This window comes from Herpailurus yagouaroundi, unplaced genomic scaffold (assembly GCF_014898765.1).
Source record: "Herpailurus yagouaroundi ecotype Mexico unplaced genomic scaffold, PumYag 222, whole genome shotgun sequence".
In the NCBI taxonomy this organism is placed as follows: Eukaryota; Metazoa; Chordata; class Mammalia; order Carnivora; family Felidae; genus Herpailurus; species Herpailurus yagouaroundi.
Genome location: NW_024412453.1, coordinates 7197004 through 7221701, shown reverse-complemented (window position 1 = coordinate 7221701; position 24698 = coordinate 7197004). Strand labels below are relative to the sequence as shown.

The following is a 24698-nucleotide window of genomic DNA, read 5'->3' as shown; positions in this document are numbered from 1 at the left end:
GATTAAGTGGTGTGTCCAGATCCCACACTTTGTGGTAGATCTGAGACTTGAACCGGAATCTGCCATCAGGAGTGAGCTGATGGTGAGCTAATGACCTTCTTCCCTGACATGTAAGCCCTTTCCTGGAAGCTCAACCTGACAAGAGCAGGGATTTCATCTATTTTGTTCCATCCCTGTTGCTTAGAGCGGTATCTGGCACCAAGTGGGTTTTTAATGTATATTTATTAAAGGAGTAATAAGAACAGATATTACAGAGAGAGTTATAGAAAGAACTTGCTATATGCCTGCCACTTACATACATCACCTATGAAACGGGTATGATTGTCCCTACATTGCAGATGAAGACACTGAGGCCCAGAGTCATCAATGGGTGGGACCAAGGTCAGCAGAGGAGCCAGCCCTGAGACCCCAAAACCCATGCCCATAACTGCCCCCTTCACTTGCCCTCTTCAGGGGCTGCCTCGCTCCCTCAGCACCTGCACCCACCAGTTTTTTTTCTTTGCTCCTGTTTCTTTATTATTTTTTAAGTTTATTTACTTATTTTGAGAGAAAGCGCATGCAAGAGTGAGCAGGGGAAGGTCAGAGAGAGAGAGAGAGAGAGAGAATCCCAAGGAGTCTCCGTGCTGCCACTGCAGAGCCCAAAGCGGGGCTGGATCCCATGAACCGCGAGATCACGATCTGAGCCAAAACCAAGAGTCTGATGCTTAACTGACTGAGCTACCCAGGCGCCCCCTTTGTTTCTTTATTTTAAATCTACCTTGAGTAGATAACATCTGCTCATGCTAAAATTCAAACAATATAGCTAATAGCAATGCACCAACATCAGTGTCTTGGTGATGTTAGCAGTGGTGGGAAGTAGGTGAAGGGTATATGGGAAATCTCCGTGGTATCTTTGTAACTTCTCTATAAATCTAAAATCACTCCCAAATGGGAAGTCTATTTAAAAATTCAAACAAGGGGGGAGGTGGCACCTGGGTGGCTCAGTCAGTTAAGTGTCCGACTTCAGATCAGGTCATGATCTCATGGTTTGTGGGTTCAATCCCCTCGTCGGGCTCTATGCTGACGGCTCAGAGCCTGGAGCCTGCTTTGGATTCTGCGTCTCCCTCTCTCTCTCTGCCCCTCTCCTGCCTGTGCTCTGTCTCTGTCTCGTTAAAATAAATGTTAAAAACTTTTTTTATTTCAAACAATGGACATATTAGGTGGAAGTGATCGTCCCAACACTGACCCCTCCCAGTCCCCCACAGACAACTACCATGGCCCTTGTCTCACGTGTCCTTCTGAGGTTGTTCTAAGGATGCTAGACATCTCAGAAATGTTTGTTGGGGCCGAAATGAATAGGTCCACTCATGTAATTGCCTCTATGATATGAGCTGGGTTGAAATAATGACTCAAAATGGCTGATGCATCTTTGGGTGAGAAATTTGATACATGGTTGAGAATTTTCCTTCAGGCTTCTGTTCTCATTTAATTTTCCAGGGACAACACCAGAGTTTGGGCCTATTGCTTTTTCTCAAGGGACCCTCAGAACTGCATCCTGTTGAGTCAGGTGACAGCCTGTCAGACACAGATATTAACTTGACTAAGTGACCTCCGATGCCCTTCCAACCCAAAGGGCTGGGATTCCACTCTATGACGGCTTTTCCAGGGGTGGGGTGGGGTGACAAGGGTACCCTCCATGGTACCCAGATGCTTCTAGCATCAAACAACACCAAATTACATTGTGGGAAAATCACTCCTCCCCCCACCCCCGCCATTATCAACCTTCACGATTACCAAAGAAGCAAGCCTCAATTTGGTGGTCTGCCTTTAATGCCTCTCTAGCACTTGCGAACTTTCTAGAACTTGCTAATCCACATTGTTAAGAAAGAAAAATTCAGGGGCGCCTGGGTGGCTCAGTCGGTTAAGTGTCCAGACTTTGGCTCAGGTCATGATCTCACGATCTGTGGGTTTGACCCCACGTCGGGCTCTGTGCTGACAGCTCAGAGCCTGAAGCCTGCTTCAGATTCTGTGTGTGTGTCTCTCCCTTTGCCCCTCCCCCATTTGTGTTCTGTCTTTCTGCCTCTCAAAAATAAATAAACATTAAAAAATTTAAAAAAAGAAAGAAAGAAAGAAAAATTCGGCTTCAATCTGAGCATTTAGCCAGAATTTAATAACACTGCTTTGTTTCCATTGGAATTATTTTTATGGCTCCTTCCCAATTATGCTAAGTGATAGTGACTTACTCTTTATGGATATGATATGAGATTTCCTTTAAGGAGTTTATTTGAATAAAAGAATAAAAAGTCAGCCTAAAGAACTATTGAGGAAATGATTATATAGAGAGTGGCTTTGCTCGGGCAGCTGTAACAAAATACCATAGACTGGGGGGCTTAAACAACAAACATTGATTTCTCACAGTTCTGGAGGCTTGGGAGTCCAAGGTCAAGGCACTGGCACATCTCATGTTTGGTGAGAACCTCTTCCTGGCTTGTAGATGGCTGTCTTCTAACTGTGTCCTTGCATGGGGGAGAGCAGAGAGAGAGAAGTCAAATCTGATGTCTCTTCTTACAAGCACACTAATCCCATCATGGGGCCTCCACTCACATGACCTCATCTAACCCTAATTACCTCCCAAAGGCCTCATCTCCTAATACCATCAGATGAGGGTTTAGGATTTCCACCTATGCATTTGGGGGATGGGACCCAAACATTGAGGCCGCAGCAGGTAGTACATGGCTGTGGTGAACTCTGTGCAGTGATTGAGGTTTGGGAAATGCTCTTCAATAGCCCTTTGATCTACAGCATGGGCTTTGAAATCAGAACGACCTGGGTCTGGGACTCCCTAGTTCAGCGATTGTGACCAATCACTTCTGATCTCTCTGAGCCCACTTACTTGTCTACAAAGGAAAGGCAATAATGATAGTATCTTCCTGCCAAGGCATTTAGGTACGTGGTGACACAGCACCATGCCGACCGGCAATGTTCCACGTGAGTGACCTCTGTGGGCATATACCATGTGTGTGAAAGTTACAAGGCAGAAATAAGAGGAGGGATTGTCCGGGAGACCCTGGGCTTAAATTCCTACTTGGACCCATCGTTGGAAAGGGAGGACTTCTCTGTTCCCCAGCATGGTTTTACCCCTTCCTGCCTATACTTAAATTACAAGCTTCTAGGAGATTGCCAGCCCTCATCTACCATCACCACTGCCCCCACCCTGTCCCAGGACGGCTTTAAATTTTCAAGGTATGTAATGAGACCTGTTGGTACGTCCCAGTCATGCCCAGTGCTCAGCTCTTGCTTGCTTGTGGGGCAGTGCTAAAATGAGGGCATGCATTTCCCCGGTGTGGTGGCATTTGGGGATAAAAAGATGGATTTAGCTGCCTCATCCCCCAGAAGTGACTCAGCTCCTGGGAGCTCAGTGACGTCAGTGGCAGTTAGAGCCCTGGGGACTTCCATGCTTTAGAGCGTTGCTCTCTCTACGCAGCAGCCTTGTGACCGCCACCTTCTCTAGCCAGCTGGAAACACTATCCCGTCTTTTTCCAGGATTTGTCCTCCTCATGGGCACACCCGTCCAACAGCTGTTGGATGCCTGCCTTCTAGCAGGAAAACGTTGTCAAGAAAGTTTCCATCATGCTAGTTCTATCATGGAAGCCCAGTCTACAAAGAAGGTGATCATGTGTGACGTTCATTTCTTCATGACCGGCACCAGCATTTCTCAGAGTCTGGTGTAAAGACCTCCTGCATGAGGTCCCCGGACACAATGGCTCAACCTGGTCTTACCCGTTTTTTTTTTCCTTTTCAAATTTTTATTTAAATTCTAGTTAGTTCACACACAGTGCAATACTGGTTTCAGGAGTAGAATGCAGTGATTCATCACTTCCACACAACACCCTGTGTTCATCACAAATGCTCTCCTTAATGGCCATCCCCCATCTAGCCCATCCCCCACCCACCTCCGTCCATCAATCCTCAGTTTGTTCTCTGTTATTAAGAGACTCTTACAGTTTGTTTCCCTCTCTCTTCTTTCCCCTTCCCGTATGTTCATCTGTTTTGTTGCTTAACTTCCACATATGAGTGAAATTGTATAGTGTTTGTCTTTCTCTGACTGACTTATTTCGCTTAGCTTAATACATTCTACCTCCACCCACGTCATTGCAAATGGCAAGATTTCATTCTTTTTAATGGCTGGGTAATATTCCAGTGTGTGTGTGTGTGTGTGTGTGTGTGTGTGTGTGTGTGTGTATAACACATCTTCTTTATCCATTCATCAGTCAGTGGACATTTGGGCTCTCTCCAAAGTTTGGCTATTGTTGATAATGCTGCTATAAACATTGGGGTGCATGTGCCCCTTCAAGTCTGTATTTTTGTATCCTTTGGGTAAATACCTAGTAGTGCAATTGTGGATCATAAGGTAGTTCTATTTTTAACTTTCTAAGTAACCGCCATACTCTTTTCCATAGTGGCTACACAAGTTTGCATTCCCACCAACAGTGCAAGAGGGTTCCCCTTTCTCTGTATCCTCGCCAATACCTGTTGTTTCTGGTGTTGTTGATTTTAGCCATTCTGACAGGTATGAGGTGGTATCTCACTGTAGTTTTGATTTGTATTTCCCTGATGATGAGTAATGTTGAGCATCTTTTCATATGTCTATTAGCCATCTGGTTGTCTTCTTTGGAGAAGTGTCTATTCATGTCTTTTGTCCATTTCTTCATTGGATTATTTGTTTTTTGGGTGTTGAGTTTGATAAGTTCCTTATGGATTTTGGATATTAACCCTTTATCAGATATATCATTTGCAAATATCCTCTCCCATTCCCTAGGCTGCATTTTAGTTTTGTTAATTGTTTCCTTCACTGTGCAGAAGCTTTTTATCTTGAAGTCCCAGTCATTCATGTTTGCTTTTGTCTGCCTCCAGAGATGTGTCTAGTAAGAAGTTGCTCCAGCCAAGGTCAAAGATGTTGCTGCCTGTGTTCTTCTCTAGGATTTTTATGGTTTCCGGTCTCACATTTAGGTCTTTCATCCATTTTTAATTTATTTTTGTGTATGGTGTAAGAAAGTGGTCCAGGTTCATTCTTCTGCTGTCCAGTTCTCCCAGTGCCGTTTGTCTAAGAGACTGTCTTTTTTTCCACTGGGTATTCTTTCCTGCTTTGTTGAAGATGAGTTGACCATATAGTTGTGGGTCCATTTCTGGGTTTTCTGTTCCACTGGTCTATGTGTCTGTTTATGTGCTAGTACCATACTGTCTTGATGGTTATAGCTTTGTAGTACAGCTTGAAGTAACCTGGTGTTATCCTAGCCACTTGGGGTAGAAACAGAGACTCTGCCTTTTTAACAAGCTGCCCGGATAATCACCATGTCTGCTAATGCTTGAGAACAGATATTTCCCACTTACCCAGTGCAATAGAATATGCTCAATTTTGGGGGCACCTGGGTGGCTCAGTCAGGTGAGCCTCTAACTTCGGCTCAGGTCATGATCTCATGGTCCATGGGTTTGAGCCCCGCATTGGGCTCTGTGTTGACAGCGTGGAATCTGCTTGGGATTCTTTCTCTCTCCCTCTCTCTCTCTCTCTCTGCCCCTCTTCCACTCGTCTCTCTCTCTCTCTCTCTCTCTCTCTCTCTCTCTCTCAAGAATAAATAAGTAAATCTTTAAACTGGGGAAATTATAACATCTACCATCTAGGGCAGGCAACTTTTTCTGTAAAGGGCCAGACAGTAAATATTTGAGGTTTTATGGACCATGCAGTCTTTGTTGCAACTACAAAGTTCTGCTGTGGTAGTGTGAAAACAGCCATAAATAATGCCTCAATGAGCATGACCAGTGTTCTAATAAAACTTTACTTGCACAATCAGGCAGGGGCCCGGATTTGGCCTGTGGCCATAGTTGCTAACCCCTCACCCAGGACGCTGTGAAGATTAAAAGAGATGAGGCCTATTATGAGCCTAGCACAGAGCCTGACACAGAGCACTATCCACAAGTCGGCATTCTAACTATCTTCTATCTGATGTGAGGTCTAGGCTTCGCTCGTTTCTCCAGGGGAAGGAAAGCTTCCAGGAGCAAGGCTTTTCCACACAGGTATCAGCCCCATTCTCTGTTCCAGGTCAATGCTAAATGTTCATCTCGGCACCTGGAAATTGGTAAAATGCCAATCCATGGTGGGTGATTAAGTCTTTGTCCCACGTTTCGCCCCAGGGTGTACTGCTGTTTTCAGCAACTGTCCCATGGAAAACAGATTACCCATCTGAACCATGATCTGAGAAATGAGGATACTTACATCTGCTGGGTCCCATCCATAGATGCATTTAGCCCTTGCCCAGAGGCTGTGTAATGTGGTTTAGAGAGAGAGATTGAGCATTGGGTTTGCATTCTGTCTCTGCAACATTCTGATTGTGTGATGTTGGCCAAGTCACTTCCTTCTCTAAGCCTCAGATTCATCAGGTATAAAACAGGGATTAAATGAGATCATATGAGGTCTCAGCCACAGCATAGAACATGGCAGCTATTGAGCCCCATTTTGCAAAGGAAGAAAGAGAAGCTAAGAGATAAAGGGCCTATTCAAGCTCATATAGCCCGTGACTGGCTTCAGACCAAGGATCTCTAACTCTGCCCCTCCCCCTGACTGCTTCCCGGGGCCTGGGCTGCTTCCAGCTAGGGCTGGCTCCTTGTGCAGTGACCAAAGCTCTTTGAGAAGTTGACATGGCTATTGGGGGCTTGCTAAATTGCAAGCTATTTAACTTTGGTGGGCTAAATAGTGCTCTTCCCAAATTCACATCCACCCAGAACCTCAGAATGTGACCTTATTTGGAAATAGGGTCTTTTCAGAAAAGGACAGAGAAGGACACGCAGAGCCACAGGGAAGATGGCCACATGAAAACGGAGGCAGAGGTTGTAACAATACTGCCACGAGCCAAGGATTGCCAGGATCTGGGAGAGGCAAGGAGGGACCCTCCCCCAGAGCCTTTGGAGAGAGCACAGCCTTGCTGACACCTTGATCTGGGACTTCCAGCCTCAGAACGGAGAAAGAATAATATCCTGTTGCTTTAAGCCACTGAGTTTGCGCTGATCTGTTACGGCAGCCATGGGGAACTAAGACACTGCCCTTGACTCTCAGATGTGGATGGACAGTGGTAGTTGGACTCAGAGCACCTGTGTGCAAAAAGGGCAGCCGTGCTGGGGCAAAGCACCAGCGTTTTGGAGGCAGACAAGGGCTCAGCTCCTTCCTTACTCAGCTCTGGGCTTCCTTTCCTTGTTTGTTCAACAGAGAACATCTTGATCCCGCTGGCTTATGGTGAGGATTAGAAGAGATAGCACGGCAGAGCGGCTGGTGGTAATAACAAAGGGAATCATCACCATGCACGGAGGCTCTCATCCCTTGGTTAATTCCATCCTCACAACTGCCCTGGGTGGTGGGGTCCCTTATTGTCCTCACATTACAGATGAGGAAACTGAGTCACGAGATGTTAACTAACTCTCCTGGGCCACATAGCTAGTGAGGGGCAGGGCTGGGACACAAGCTCTGGCCACCTGACTCCAGAACACCCCCTACCCCTCCTCCCCACAACCCTCTATTACCCTGTGCCCAGAGTCCATGCTCCCCCAAGCTGGTCCTCCAGCCTGATTAGAGCCTGGCACGCAGTAACACTCAATTAATATTAACTTTTTTCTCCTGTCCTTTCCTTTCTCCCTCTTTCCTCAAGTCGGACCTCATTGCTGCAGCCCCGGGAGCCATCTAGGTCTGGTGTCAGGGGCAGTAGGACCCCAAATCTGATTCCAGGGACCTTGAGATCATGACTCAGCATGTCACATGGACAATTCCTAAAATTCCTCCTTAGACATCTGTCTCTCTTCTCAAGTCCCAGTCCTGAGACAGATCTTCTGCTCCCCCTCCCTCTCTCTCCTCTTTCTCAGACTCACGCCCTCCTCCTCTCGGGCTCCCCTTCCACCCGCATTTCAGCACCAGCTCAGCCGGACAGAGGACAGCGGCATGATCTCCAGGACCTCCTGCGCTTGGAGGGCTGGGGGAGGGGATAGTGAATACCCTTGATTTAACATTTCCTCCCTCTGCCCATGTCCCCGCCATCCATCTAGACCACTGTGCGCTGCCTTCCTCCCCAACTCAACACCATGCACTGTCCATGCTATGAAATCTAGGAGCTCTCGGAAAATATAAGGAGAAACAGATGCTGTTCCGAGAAGCCAGGCCAGGTAGGGAGGGAGACGATCTCCAGCAGACCTACGGCTGTGATGCCACCGTTTCTTTGCCCTGACTAATTTCTTGGTCCTTCCCCTTGCCTTTATCCTCATTATCTCATACAAATTACGAATTATCTCAGAGAGTGTTAGGGAGGCCATTCATTTCAAGGTGAGAATCAGCTAAAGGTAAATGCCCTTCCTTCGAGATTCCTCAGCAAAATGGGGGATCCTGATGGGTGGAGAGGAGGCTTATGGAATGGATGTTATTAGGGGTAGATGATTGAAGGGAATGGCAATTTACCCCTGATCCTGGAGAACCCAGGATCAGGAGTTTCCCAGCAGTCATACGGGCTTCTGCGAGTGGGCAACATTCTGAGATCCAGGCTGGCAGGGGGTGACTTCAGGGAAGTCTGCAGTCCCCAGCCCCTGAGGAGTGTGCAGGGCCAGGGCTCCAGGTCATAGGAGGGAGACAGGTAGAGAGACAGCAGCTTTCCAAACCCTTGACTTGGAGGTAAGGAAAAAGACAAACACCAGGCAGCAGAACCAAGGTGCCGGGTGTAGACGGGACAAGCAGAGTAGGTCATGTGAAATTGGCTTCACTAAAGCAAGAATATCTCCTCCCCTGTATCTTTGGCTGTACCTGTGAAAGACTGTAGCATCTGTATCCGTTAAAACCTAGCTACTCACTCTGGCAGTGTGGCCTAAAGACACCTCTTAGGTGCACGTAAAGATTGAGCTTAGAGAATGCTCATTACAGGGCTGTTTGTGGTGGAGAAAATGGAAAACAACCCAAGTGCCTGGGGGTTGGTGGAGTGATTCATGATACAGCCACAAATAGAAGACTACCCAGCCTCTCACACTGCTGCTGGGGAAGAACATCCGAGGATGTGCGAAAACGCTCACGATATGTTCAATGAAAAGAACAGGTAATAAAATGTGAGACCCTAACTTTATATTACAAAAACCAGACCTGTATAATGAAGGATACATATGTATATAATAGTGTGTGGGAGTATTAACATTTTAGTAAGCATTTTTCCAGTTTTTTAAAAGAAAGATATGTGTATTCCCTATATATTGCAAGTTTGAACCCTTAACAACTCTTTTTAAGCTTTTTTAATGTTTTATTTATTTATTTATTTATTTATTTATTTACTTTAACGTTTATTTATTAATGAGAGACAGAGAGAGAGCATGAGCAGGGGAGGGGTAGAGAGAGGGGGAGACACAGAATGTGAAGCAGGCTCCAGGCTCTGAGCTGTCAGTACAGAGTCCGAAGGGGGACTCGAACCCACGAACTGTGAGATCAGGACCTCAGCCAAAGTCAGACACTTAACCGACTGAGCCACCCAGACGCCCCTGTACTCTTAACAACTCTTAAACGACATCAATTTTATCCTCTGGTAACAACCATTTTACTCTGTTTTCTACGAGTTTGACTTTTTAGATTCCACATACAAGTGATCATCATATAGTACTTGTCTTTCTCTCTCTGACTTTTCTCATTTAGTGTGATGTGCTCAAGGCCCATCCCTGCTGTAACAAAGGATATCCTCCTTCATCGTGGCTGAATAATATTCCATTATATATATACTTTTTTATTCATTCACCCATTGATAGGCATTTAGATTATTTCTTATCTTTGCTGTTGTGAAATGTATGTATGTACGGGTATATATAATATTATGCATAGAAAATACATAAAAAACCATATGTGTTACCCTATGTATGCACACCACATATATATTATATATAATCATGTAAATTGCCATATATATATATATATATATAGGAAGAATTTACACCAAAATGTTAATAGCAATATATGTGCTATTACGTATACATATATAAGTATACACATGCATCCATATTGTTATGGACTGAATCTTTATGTCCCCCCTGAATTCATATGTTGAGGCCCTAATAACCAGGGTGGCTAATTTGGAGAGAAGGCCTTTGAGGAACTGACTGGGGTTAAATTAAGTCATAAGGCTGGGGCCCTGATCTGACAGGATTAGTGTCCTTATAAGAAGAGACACCAGAGAGCTCTCTGCCTGTGTGTGTGCAAAGAAAAAGCTGTGTGATCACACAGTGAGAAGGTGGCCATGTACAAGCCTGGAAAAGGGTTCTCACTAGAAACTGATGCTGCCAGACCTTGAACTGGGATTTCTAGTCTCCAGCACTGTGAGAAAGTTAATGTCTATTGCTTAAGCCCCAGCCTCTGGTATTTTGTTACTGTAGCCCGAGTGAATGAATATACATGCATATATAGATACATATATGCATATGTATGTAGTGTCTTTCCATATATATGGTAATACACACAGTTTAAAAATATGTTCTTTTATGTATATTACCATAAATATAATTCTGATTATAAATATGAAACAGGAAAAATGTCTATCAAAATGTGGATAGTGGTTCTCTCTGGGCAGTGAAGTCATGGATGACTTTATTTTGTTCTTTTTCGCTTACCTATTACCTGAATTTTCTACAACAAACTTGTCTTACTTCATATTACTATGACTTACATTACTTGGTGTTCTTGTAAGATAATAATTCAGAGTATTGCTATAAAATAATTATTATAAAATGATCTTCTGCCTAACATTGGCCATGGTCTTGAGGCTGGGACAGGGATAAATGGCTGTAGTCAAAGAGAGCAGAGACTCAGGAGCTGGGACCAGGCAGGGACTGTCAAGACCATATATAGAACCTGAACAGGTTTGGTGAGCCAGCAGAGCCTCCTCTTGTTCATAACAGGGTTCACATGGAAAACGTCTTTCCCAGTTTCCAAAGGGCTGGCTCATAAACACACACGTGCACCCTCCTGGAGTGTCAAGGACGCTGGGGCAAGGCTGCCCCGTGGAATGGGGACAAGGGCTAGCCTAAGGGAATTCTTGAAAACCGGCGTGGCCTTGGGGTCTTGACGCCTACGATTCCTGTCTCCTGCACAGATCAGCTGGACATCATCTCCATGGCAGAGACAACCATGATGCCGGAGGAGATCGAGCTGGAGATGGCGAAAATTCAGCGTCTCCGGGAAGTCTTGGTCCGACGGGAGTCTGAGCTCAGGTTTATGTGAGTGCCTCGGGGAGGCGGCCGAGGAAAGGAAGGGGTGTGGAGGGGAGGACACCCGGAGAAACTAACATTTGCTCTTTATGACTGTGGGCTGGGCGCTGGCATGAAGGCATTATGTACGTTTAAAAAGTCTTACTTGATTCTCACTACTGCCTGGAGAAATGGCTATCAGAGCCTTCCCTTATAAACAAGACCTGAATTTGGGATGGAATTCAAGCCAGTCTGACTCCAAAGCCCAAGCTCTTTGTAGCTTTCCTTTTGAGAAGAGGAAAGGGATGAGAGAGAGAGACAGACAGACAGACAGACAGAGATGGGGACCCAGAGGTGGTACCTGTGCCCGTGTCGTTAAGAGCGCACACTCAGGGTTCAGATAGTTCTGAGATCCAACAAAACTGGGAGAGCTTGGACAGCTTCTCTCTGGGCTACATTTCTCTCAGTTGAGAAATGGGGGGAAATGGTAAGACTTCTCTCCTGGGGTCACTGGCAACCTCAGAGTCACATGATTTGACCCTGTCTCCACTGGAGGAAGATATGCATTCTACCCATTCTTTCAGTGATTTCACTGAGGCCAGTTAGGGGATTATCCTGTCTTACAGATGAGCAAGACTGAGGCTCAGAGAAGTTAACCTGTTCAGGGCCTCCCAGCTAGTAAATAGAACAATCAGGATTCAGATCCAGCTCTTCCTGCTTTCAAAACCCATATTCTCCTTATATGACCTCTGCATGGACTGCATCATGTGCCCTTCTCTCTCAGCCCATGAGACGGACCACTGTAGTAACATCTGCCATTTATTCGACTCTCTGTGTGGGCCAGTCCCTGTCCTAAATGCTTCACATGCACAAGAAGCCCATATCCCTTCTCACAGGAGCCCTTCGAGGAAAGTTCTAGAACATCCCCCATCTACAGATAAGAAACCTCTTCCTTTTGATCTGGGAATACATGAGTGTCGAGTACATGAGTACTCAACATGAGTACATGAGTGTTGACAAACAATCCCTCCCTTGTCATGTTTTTTGGGGTTTTGTTTTTCAGAAGAACTTGAGGAAGGATTGGTTGTGTGGGAGAAGTATCAGCAAAAATCAGGTGATTCCAACCACTGAGGTAGCCAGGACTGGACATGAGTTTGAGGTGCCTGTGGGGCACACAAGTACAGATGAGTGGCAGGAAATTCTGTGTCTCTGAGGTATGTGGGAGACCACTGAACCAGACGTAGATTCTCGGGGCTTGCCCACAGAACGGCCATTACTGGATTTGAGTAATGGGTATAGTCACCCCACATAAGCGAGTAGACCACAAAGTCCAGGCTCTGGGAAAAGCTGAAATCTCCATGCTGCTCTTCCTCGTGGATGGAGTCAGGACAAAGGGAAAGCCAGCTCTCAAACTTCTGGAGAAAAAGTATGGAAGGATTGAGAATTCAGTGGCAACAGGAGAGTTTGAGATTGCCACAGTCTATAAATTCTACAGGTATACCTTAGAGGTATTGTGGATTCAGTTCCAGACCCCCTGCAATAAAGTGAGTGTGAGTGAATATGGCTATAAAGTGAGTACAATGAATTTTTTGGCTTCCCAGAGCATACAAAAGTTAGGGCTACACTATACTGTTGTCTATTAAGTGTGCAATAGTGTTATGTCTCCAAAAAAATGCGCATGCCTTAATTTGAAAAAATACTTTTTTTGCCAAAAAATGCTAGCCATCGTCTGGGCTTTCAGCGAGTGGTAAGCTTTTTGCTGGTAGAGGATCTTGCCTCGAGGTTGACGGCTCCTGACTGATTGGGTGGTGGTTGCTGAAAGTGGGGGTGGCTCTGGCAGTTTCTTAAAATAAAACAACAATTGGGGTGCCTGGGTGGCTCAGTCGGTTAAGTATCTGACTCACGATCGTGAGTTTGCAGGCTCTCTGCCGTCAGCACAGAGCCCACTCGGGACCCTCTGTCTCCCTCTCTCTCTGCCCCTCCCCTGCTTGCACTCTCTCCCTCTCTCTCTCTTTCTCTTTTTCAAAAAGAAGCATAAAAAAAAAAGCCATTAAAAATAAATAAAATACAACAACAATGAGGTCTGCTCCATCGATGGATTCTTCCTTCCGCGAACAATTTCTCTGTGGTACATGGGACTCCTCCTGGCTAGCATCTCCCCCACAGTAGAACTCCTTTCACATCTGGAGTCCCTCTCAAACTCTGCCTCTGCTTCATCCATGAAGTGGATGGAATGTTGTCATTTCGACCACCTGCACCTTCACCGGGAGGAGACTCCACCTCAAGAAGCCATTTTCCTGGCTCCTCCATAGGAAGCAGCTCCTTATCGGTTCAGGTTTCATCAAGAGCCTGTCGCAATTCAGTCCCTTCTTCGGGCTCCACTGCTAATGCTGGTTTTCTTGCTATTTCTACCACATCTGCAGTGACTTCCTCCATCTAAGTCTTGAACCTTCAATTTGTAAAAAATAGAATATCTGCGAAGCGTCACAAAGTGAAACACAGTAAAGGGAGGTGCGCCTGTACTACTGTATATGTGCAAATTAAAAGTCTTTCTTCCTCTGTTTTATTTTATTTTTTAAACAATTTCCCTTTTTATTAATGTTTATTTTTTTTTAACGTTTTATTTATTTTTGAGACAGAGAGAGAGCATGAACGGGGTAGGGGGAGAGAGAGAGAGAGGGAGACACAGAATCGGAAGCAGGCTCCAGGCTCTGAGCTGTCAGCACTGAGTTCCATGCAGGACTCAAACCCATGAACCACGGGATCATGACCTGAGCCGGTCAGATGCTTAACCAACTGAGCCACCCAGGCACCCCAATAATGTTTTTTATTCATTCTGGTGGACAGTTTTACCACTTTTCTTCTATTACTTAATATATAACCTTTAATCAGGATATACTATCCACCAGAATTAAATTAGTGCCCAGGTCTTGCTTTCACATCTTTTTTCTATTTTTATACTTCCAATTTTTACTTCTTTATGTTCGCAGTGAGGATCACACTTATATTTGGTTCTAAAACTATAATTAAGCTTCTGTTCTCATATATAGATAGTTTTTAACATTAAAAGCACATGACTGGGCCTCGTATTCTTATGGAGCCAGCATACTACATAATTAAATTTGATTTTCTCCAGTTTAAAAAATACCCTACATGACTGACACTTATAATATCCTTCTCCTGTTTCAAAAGAAAAGAGACAGAAAACATATGAGTTCTAGAAAGTACCGAATAGCTCCCTCAGCCTGCAGGTGCTCAAGAGGGACCAGAGGTTGCTTTTGCTGCTACAGGAACAATGGCTGCCACTTTGCATCGACTGACCTTTGCACCGGGTGCACACACATGCACACACACACACACACACACACACACACACACATACAGTATCCCAGCATATGGTACACGCCAGTGAGTGTACAAGGTGTCACACTGAGTGCACAAGGACAAGAATGGCTCACGTTTAAGCTCTAGTTCTGGGCCAAGCACTGCATGAAACTCTTGACTTGTGACCTCACTGAATTTCCCCATCATGCCCACTTAGGGACAGATGTCAACTGTAGATGCTTGAAAGCAGCTATGCTCACCACCCTAGCACCAGTGCATCAGTAGATACTTGAATGAATCATGTTATTCAAAGAATACAGGAGGATGTCGGCGTAGTCAGGACAGAAGAGGGGCTCAGTGACATTCTTCAAGGGAGCGGCCGGCTTCCAGGCCCCTGGGGAGTCTTGCTGGCAGCCTGCAGACAATAGTGGATGAAGCTGATGGCTGCCCCCAGCTCCAGCCTGGGGTAGTACATAACCTTGCCTGGAGGTGCACCCACCTTGTCAATCTGAGAGGCACGTGATGGACCCCGGAAGGACAGGCTAGAGATCAGTGCCCACTCAGACCTGAACAATTGCCTTATCCATCATCCTGCGGCCTCCCAGGCTAGCAGGACAGGCATGGGCCATTCTTGATTCAGTTTCCTAGCTATTTCTCAGAGCCAGGCCCTTACACAGCTAGAGGGGCCCTATTTTGCATCCCTTTTATTTTTTTTTAGGTTTATTTATTTTGAGAGAGAGTCTGTGAATGGGGGAAGGGCAGAGAGAGAATCCCACACGCTGTGAGTGCAGAGCCCGATGTGGGGCTCAAACCCATGAACCACGAGATCGTGACCTGAAACGAAACCAAGAGTCAGACACTTAAGTGACTGAGCCACCCAAGCACCCCTCTTGTGTCCCTTTGAGAAGAGAAAATCAGAGGTTAAAAATTTTGCCTGAGGTTGCATTGGCTATGAAGTAGCCAAGCTAGGGTGCAATGATTCCAGAGAATTAAGTGAGTGAATGAGGAAACAAACGAAAGAAATACTTCATAGAGTATATACCACAAGAGTAGGAATCTTATCTTCCTTACTGTTCTGTCTTCCCAGAATCTTGAACAGCACCTAGCATTTATTCAGCAAAATAATATTTGTTGAATGTGCAATAAATTATTCTTTCACACTCCATCCTTACCCCAACAACTTCCCTACACACACACACACACACACACACACACACACACACACACACACACGGGTCCTTGGCATAGGATAAGAAGGAAATAGAATTTCAGACCTAACTAAGCATTTGCAGACTCAGGTGGGGAAGCTCTGAGTGACAGGAATGTGACAGTCATGGACTGAAACAGTCCCAATGACTGTAGCTGTAATAACCAGGATGAGATTGGTTTTGTCACACCTCCTCCAAAGTAATCAAGTTAATACCCATCAGCTCCTGTGGAGGCTATGTGAGTCAGACCATATTTCATGGTTGAGGGTGTCTTCTCACATTTACTGTCTCCTGCTACATTGACTCTTTTAAGAAAGGGTCCAATGGCTGCTGCCCCCCAAGCACCCCCCCCCCCCAGTGTTTAGCATTTGTGTTTCCATGTTCTTGTCTTGCTGGTTCAACAATCCTCTTGCCAGGGTGGTGAGGAACTAGAAGAGGGAGATTTACCCAATCCACAGAGAACTAGCATGGATTCATGAGAAGTGGACTCATGGGTCTTCCTGGCTCTCCCATGTCCTCGGTCTGTGTCCTTGGGCGCATAACAGAGCACAAAAGAACTGCTGTTTACTTTTTATTTCCTTTCTTCTTCACCCAGCACTCGAGAATGCAAATTCAAACTCCTGGTTGGACACGCACAATCCCATAATCTCACAATCCCACACTGGGTTTTGTCTTGTTCCGCCATCTTGAATTAAGTGTGGTAGAAATAGAAAGAATTCAGCTGAGGCAGGCTCAGTAAACAGGACTCACTCAGGACTTTTCCATACTTTCTCTGGAGATAAGTGATTTATTTGGAACCTAGAGTGATGAGCTCTAACTTAGGCGGTGAGCTTTGTAAGTCAACCTGCTAGGAATTTGCTGTAGTGCCCTGTAAGGGTTCCCAGGGACCATAGAAATCAACATTTATTGAACCATTCCAGTGGACCAGCCCTGAGCACACATTATCACATAAGCTATGAAAAGTGCTTACTAATGGAAGGATGAATCAGGGGCAGCCTCCTGTTCGCCTCGACTAAGGTACGGTTCAGGGAAGGACTATGAGTGACCTTGGAGGGCACAGTGTATCTTCGCTCACTGTCTTCCTTAGCTTGTCCTCTGGTTTGTAGGTTGCTACATGGTCATTGGAGCTCTCCCTCTTGAGGTTTGGTAATTTTATGAGTTTCATTTGAATGAGTCAATAACCCCCCCAGTATCACCAAAACGCCTCTGTAATAGGTGGCAAATGTCCCAGAGATAAAGCGTTAAGTCCGCTTTTTCTCTCCTTGATCCTCTGAGCTGCCCACCTCCTGTCCCTCCCACTTCTGCTCCATGTCCCTATCCTGTCCTACGGAGGCTGCCGACAACCTCGGATTCATTTTCTCACCTTTAATTCCAAGCACTGAATCGCGCCATTAGCTTCGCAGAATTCTGCAGCCCGTGCCTGCCTGCCTCAGCATTTTTGCATCCTCTGTACAATCCTGGCCCTGCTGTTTATCTGGGTCTCAGATAATTAAGAATCTTCTGCCTCTGAGCAGGGGCAGGGGGTGGTTATCTTCATTTTACACCTGCTTGCTGGATTTTCATAAAAGGGATAGCGTGCTCTGTCTCCCAGCTTGCCCTGGGCAGTGGCAGCTTTTAATCAGGGAGACTCAGAACTGCAACAGGCAGGGGAGGCGGGGGTGTGTGAAGGATGGAGCTCAGGAGCGGAGCCCTTGCGTTTCAGCATTTCCGTTGTCTGGGCTTGGACCCCAGTCACTTCATTTTATTAAGAAGTACCCAGGGGCACCTGGGTGGCTCAGTCAGTTAAGCGTCTGACTTTGACTCAGGTCACGATCTCGCGGTTTGTGAGTTCCAGCCCCGGGTCGGGCTGTGTGCTGACAGCCCAGAGCCTGGAACCTGCTTCGGATTCTGTCTCCCTCTCTCTCTGCCCCTCCCCCCGTCGCTCTCTTTCTCTCAAAAAAGAATAAAATAAATAAACATTAAAAAAATTTATTAAGAAGTACCCAGCATGGTGAAGAGGCCAAGCCCTCGAATCTGGCAGACTTTCAGGTTGGGAGGGTAGAAAGTGCATGACTTGTAAATAGCCAGCTTTTTTTTATACTTGCCATGCTGGATACTGTTTGAAATATTTTACTTGCCTTGATTCATTTAATCCTCACTACAACTATACAGATAGATAACATCTTCCCTCCCTGGCTATTTTCCATCTTATAGAGGAGGAAACTGATGCACAGAGAGGTCGAATAACTTGCCTAGGATTGCACAGTGTCCATTAAGAGCAGATAATGATAACTCCTGGTGTCCATCTCAACCATCACGCTATGGGGCCTGTCAACTGGCTTTGAACCCCGGTTCTACTTTTTACCAACTCTGTGGCTTGGAGCAGTTTCTTTTAGCCCTGTTCCAGCCTCAGTTTCCCCCTCTGTACAATAGGGGCATTGACGCTTCCCTGGGAGCACTGTAGCAAGGACGTGTATGAACATGGGTGGCTTTTCCTAGGAAATAAGCAAATCAAAATCCCCTTCCTCCTTTTGACTGTCAGCACTGCACCTTGAGGGAGAGTAAGGGATCGGGGCTGCTTAGTCATCTCCAGAGAATACTCAGAAAACACTCCTCTCCCCGAGAAGCTGGGGAGCAGCTCTCCACCATTACGACCAACTCTACCCCGGGGCCTTGACTTTGTTATTACTCTTGTTATTTTTAAAAATGTTTTATGCACCTGCATTTTTTTTTTTTTTTTGTCTTTAATGAGCTGATAATTCTGAAGTCTGTTAGGAAAAGCTTCAAGCCAAGGGCAGAATGAAGCATGCGCGTTTATGTAACTTGACACATCTTAGCCACATTCGGGAGTCCTGCGTCACACTGGTTGCACTTTGGGTTTTTAAAAAATTTTTTTTTCCAACGTTTATTTATTTTTGGGACAGAGAGAGACAGAGCATGAATGGGGGAGGGGCAGAGAGAGAGGGAGACACAGAATCGGAAACAGGCTCCAGGCTCTGAGCCATCAGCCCAGAGCCTGACGCGGGGCTCGAACTCACATGCCGCGAGATCGTGACCTGGCTGAAGTCGGACGCTTAACCGACTGCGCCACCCAGGCGCCCCAACACTTTGGGTTTTAAATAGCGTTTCCTAAGAACAGGTCACTGTTGCAAGAGCCACCGTACATATCAGGTGGGAAGAGATGGCTTCAGATGCAGAAGATCTGAAAACAATTTGTCTTGAACAAAATGTACAGGAAATTGAGGAGGGGGGAGGGAAGGAGAAAGGGGGGCAGGAAATGGATGGAGAAGAACAGAGGAGGGAGGAGAACGGTCCAGGTTGGACCTCTGACTGCATCCTCTTGAGTTTCTAAGTGTGCTGGAAGGTAGGGGCGAGGGTAGGAATCTGGGCTGATCAGATGGAGAAAGATATATGGCCCCCACTCGACAAGTTTCTGCTATTCCAAGTTGTCTTTTGGAAGGACATTCTTCTCTCTGGGAACTCAGATGACCTTACCATCAGGGACTTCATTCTCTTAGCTCCAAGGATCTCCCCTGGGCCTCCTGGGTTCTGGTGAGCTGGGAGGGGGATCACCATATTAGGCTCTTGTGATGGTTGATTTTATGTGTCCAATTGACTGGGTGGCCAGATGCTGGGTCATCCATTACTCTGGGGGAGTCAATGAGGGTGTTTCTGGGTAAGATTAACATTCAGATCAGTAGACAGAGTAAGGCACGCTGCCTTTCCCAACGTGGGTGGGCCTCATCCAATCCGTTGAAGGCCTGAATAGAACAAAAAGGCTGCGTAAGAGGGAACTTTGCCGGCCTTACTGATGAGCTGGGATATTGATCTTTTCCTCCCTGTGGACTGGAACTAACAGATCGACTTTTCTTGAGGCTTGAGCCTGCTGGCGTTTGGACTGGAGCTATACCGTTGGCTCTCCTGTGTCTCCAGCGTGCTGATGACAGATCCTGGGACTTTTCAGCCTCCACAATCACATAAGCCGCTTTCTTATAATTAATTAACAGATCAATCAAACAAGTCTCCTATTGCTTCTATTTCATGGGAGAATCCTGACAAATACAACCTTGTTTATTCTCAGAAACTTCCATCTGGATGCTGTATTTAGCTAAAAAAGACCTAGGAAGTTGGAGAATGATTTTTTTTTTTTTTTTTTTTTTTAAGTAGACTCCATGGGCACCTGGGTGGCTCAGTCGGTTAAGTGTCCCGACTTCGGCTCAGGTCACGATCTTGCAGTCTGTGAGTTCGAGCCCCACATCGGACTCTGTGCTAACAGCTCAGAGCCTGGAGCCTGCTTCGGATTCTGTGTCTCCCTCTCTCTCTGCCCCTCCCCTGCTGTCTCTCTTTCTTTCTCTCTCTCTCGAAAGTAAATAAACATTAAAAAAAAAATTTAAAGTAGATTCCATGCCCAGTGTGGAGCCCAGTGAGGGGCTTCCACTCACAACCCTGAAATCAAGACCTAAGCTGAGATCAAAAGAGTTAGATGCTTAACCCAGGGAACCACCCAGGGGCCCTGAGGCTAAGATAAAGGGATATTGGCTCTAGCACTTTGGAAAACAGCCCAGCAGAACCTAGTAAAGATGAGCATGTACTTAACTCTACAGTAACCAGCCATTTCTTGCCTCAGTATACCCTAGGGTTTCTCTGTGTAATTGGGTAGGCACAGGCTTCATGTGGCTCTTTCTTTTTTTTTTTTTAATGTTTATTTATTTGAGAGAGAGAGTGAGTGAGCGGGTGCAGGCTGGGAGGGGCAGAGAGAGAAGGAGAGAGAATCCCAAGCCGGCTCCATACTGTCATCACAGAGCCTGACATGGGGCTTGATCCCACAAACACTGAGATCATGACCTGAGCTGAAATCAAGTCAGACGCTTAACTGATTGAGCCACCCAGGTGCCCCTCATGTGGCTATTTCTGTTTAAATTCATTACAGTAAAATAAAAAGTACAGTTCTTCAGTAACCCTACTACATTTCAAGTGCTCACTAGTCAATTGTAGCTAATGACTGTCCTATTGGAAAGCACACACATTTTCGTAGAACATTTCCATCATCACAGCCCTAAAGAAACTCTCACACGTGGGTGCCAGGAGGAATATTCCAGAATGTTCTTATCAGCCTTATTTGTAAGAGCAACAAAACTGGAAATACCTCAAGTGTTTATCGGCAGTAGAAAAGGACAAACCAGGTACAGCCTAATCACGCCGTGGAATACTACGGAGCAGTGAAAATGAATGCACTATAGGCATTAACCCAGATGCATCTCAAAAACAAGACTTTCGGCCAAGCTTATGTAAAGGGCAAAATATGTAAAACCCAAAACTGTGCTGGCATTCATGTAGAGATAGTAAATTATAAAAAGAAAAAAGTATTAAGATGAACTCAGCTTAGGGACACCGGGATGTCTCGGTTGGTTAAGAATCTGACTCCCAATTTCAGGGTTGTGAGTTTGAGCCCTGTGTTGGCCTCTGCACTGGGTGTGCAGCCAACTTAAAGAGAAAAAGATAAACTCAGCACGGTGTTTACCTCAGAGAATGAGGTACGACAGGGCTTCTAAGGGTCCTGTACAGGTTATGACTCAGGCAAGATGATGGAGACATGTTTATTAATCCCTAAATGGTATGTATGTACTTTATGAGCACATTTGTATCTAGTTCACAAACACACGTATACACACGTTTGTTTTCCAGTTTTTTTTATTGTGGTGAAATACACGTAACATAAAATTTACCATCACGACCGTTTGTACGGGCGTTAAGAATGTTTACATTGTACAACCATCACCACCGTGGCACCACCACCGTTTCCAGAACTTTCAACTGGCAAAGCTGAAAGGCTGTACTCATTAGACAATACCTCGCCATGCTCCCCCAGCCCCTGGCAACCACAGTCTGCTTTCCATCCCTATGATTGTGATGGCTCTGAGTTCCTCACATGAGTGGAATCATACAGTGTTTGCCTTTTTGGACACACACACACCTTTTTAAAGGAAAAATGCTAAGAAAGGGAAGGAAGTTTATGATCTCTGTTATCTTTGCACCCATATCTCAGATACATCAAACGCAACACGTCCAAGTCGAAACTCATGATCCCCGTGCCATCCCCTAGCCTGTCCCCACCAAACGTAGCTTTGCAAATGGCCCCGCACCACCCTCTACCCATGTGGGAACGCCAGATTCTGAAGTTAGACGCCATTCTTGGCTCTTTCCAGTTTACCACCTCACATATTCAGTCCATCCCCAAACTGAGTCACATTTTACCTCCTAAAATAGTTTTAGAACCATCACGTTTCTCCATCGCCACGGCCACCACCCAAGTGCACACTTCTATCTGTCTCTTGGATCTTAACAGCCTCCCAGCCTCCCACTGTGTTGCCCTCCAGGCCAGGGTACCATGGCCAGAGGGAGTCTCTCGGAATGCAAATCAGACCACAGCTCCCAGTTTCAAACACTTTCCTGAATTTGTTACTATGATCAAGCCTATGAGGTCCCCCTGGGTCCATTCCTGCCTCTTCGGCGCTGTTCTTCATCTTTTCTCCACCCGCAGCCCCCCCCCCTGCCCTGCACCCGGCCGGGTGCCTTTCCGACCCCCCCCCCCCCCCCCCCCCCGCAGTCTGGGGTCTGCCCTTCCACTGGGTCTGCTTTCTGTGTCCTTCCCACTGCCTGCACCCCTCCTCCCCCACCCTCTTTGCCTGATTCACCTTCCCTCTCCCTGCAGGGCTCAGGTCCAGGCTTCCACCTGAAGGAAGCTTTCCCAGCACTTCCCAGTCTGTGTCCAGTCTTATCCCCATAACCATATCCTTTCCTTAGATATCTTTCCCTCCAGGACGCCTGGGTGGCTCAGTCGGTTAAGTGTCAGACTTCGGCTCAGGTCATGATCTCACGGCTCGTGAGTTCGAGCCCCGCATCAGGATCTCTGCTGTCAGTGCAGAGCCCGCTGGGGATTCTCTGTCTTCCTCTCTGTCTGCCCCTCCCCTGCTCGTGTGGCGCGCGCTCTCTCTCTCTCTCTCTCTCTCAAAAACAAAGAATTTAACAAAAGAAAAAAGAAACATTTCCCTCCATTAATATCTACATCCATTGGTGTAAGTATGTGTTCAGTATCTTTCTCCGACCAGAATCCTGGTACTGTGTCTGACTCATTTCAAGGGCTCTCCTGGTGGTGGCAAACCCTGGCAGTGAGAGCTGCCTGGTCCTCTGATGGTGAGACTGTGGGTCGGTCCAGTTCATAGCATTCCTCCAGAGTGACAGTGTGACAGTATCTACACAGCTTGCAGTGTAGACACTTTACTAAGTATATGGGCTTCCTGTGGCTGCTGTAACAAACTACCACAAAGCTGGTGTCTTCAAATAACACACGTTCGTGCTCTGATGGTTCTGGAGGCCAGAGGTCTGAAATCGGTTTCCCTGGGCTGAAATCAAGTGTCCAAGGGACCATGCTCCTTCTGGTGGCCACAGGGAAGAATCTTCTTCCTGTGTTTCTTGCACTCCTTGGCTGGTGGCCCCTTCCCCCACGGTCAAAGCCAGCAGGACAGAATCTTTAAACCTCTGTCTGCTGACATTACCCATCTCCTTCCCTCCCCTGTGTCCCATCTCATTCCGTCACCCCCTTACAAGGATGCTTGTGGTGATGTTTAGAACCCAGCTGAATAATCCAGGAAAATCTCCCATCTCAAGACCCTTAATGTAATCGCACCCACAGAGTCCCTTTTGACATATGAGGTGACACATTCACAGGTGCCAGGGATCAAGGACAAGCATGTCTTTGAAGGACGTTATTCGGGCGACCACATTAAGAGAGACTGTAGCAATTCGCTTAAGGGCCCAGCGTTGAGCTGGAGCCCCAGTGTGGCAGCAACAATGACAGATAGGGCGGTGGTAAGGCGGAGTGGAGGGGAAGGCACACTCTACGTGGAGAGCCCACATTACTTCATCTTATGCTAAGTTCTCATTATTTTCTGAAATCTCCCAAAGAAATGGCATCTTATGAGACAGAGAGAGACAGAGACAGAGGGAGCCTCAGAAATGCAGGTGCAGTGGCCTGACAATCAAGGGTCTCTCACTCTCTTTGCTTGTTTCTGGAAAATTGCTGATTTGAGTGGCAGCAGAGGTTGAAAAGGGCTTGTCGGTATCACTTGATGGTCTCAATTGAGGGTTCAGCTCTTTCCTCTGCACTCAGTGCAGAATCAGATGATGCTTGACTGGGCCGGCCTCATTTCCACATTTCTACTCACGTGAGAGCCAGCCTTCTCTTGATATTTCCCAGATACAATGCTCAAAGAGAAAAGCAAGGATGGAAAACACAGAGAGCTTAGCAGGTATGCCTTTGTGTTTGGGGTCGACAAGCTTAGCTGGCCCCAGTCACCCAGGAGATGTAAATATCCTGATGTATGTCTTTTTACTTTATTTAATAGGCTGCTATTCATTGGAGGATGCATTACGTGAATTTTTTCCTTCTGGAATTTTGACCCACTGTTGGTCTTCCTGTCCTCGGTCCCCTAAACCCAAGGGGTTTGCATTAGATTAAGTCAATCTAAGACACTCCCAGTTGGGTTCTACCAGTGGAAGGGCAGCCTGTATTTTCAGTTCTGAGTGTCCTCACCTTTGACAGGTTGCTTTCTGATAAAGAGAGAGACCTATACTCGCTCCAAGTCAGATTATACCCACGTTTGAACTCTAGCTCTACCATTACAGGCTGTGCAGTCTTGGACAAATACTTTAACCTCTCTGAGCTTCAGTTGGCTCATCTGTCAAATGGGGATGGCTCCAACATCACACAGGGTGGTTATGGGGAATAAAAGAAGTCATTTGTATTAACTGCCCAGCCCAGTGCTTACCACAAGTTAAGTGCTCATTTAATATTACTTTCCTTTCCTTCAGGAAGAAATTGAGTTTGGAAATGAACAGATATCTGCGTTAGTAAGAACAGATGTTGGACCCATGCTCTTGGCTTTTAGTAGTACTTGATTTATCTTC

The 24698-nt window shown here is 46.2% G+C and overlaps 1 protein-coding gene across 1 annotated transcript in view; it reads left to right on the top strand.

The window, feature by feature from the left end:
* BMERB1 (bMERB domain containing 1) overlaps positions 1–24698 on the top strand; it is a 123386-nt gene that overhangs the window by 54044 nt on the left and 44644 nt on the right. Inside the window, exon 2 of the mRNA XM_040458970.1 lies at positions 11127–11250. Within this exon, the coding sequence (XP_040314904.1) occupies positions 11127–11250 (124 nt within the window). The remainder of the gene's footprint in view (positions 1–11126; positions 11251–24698) is intronic.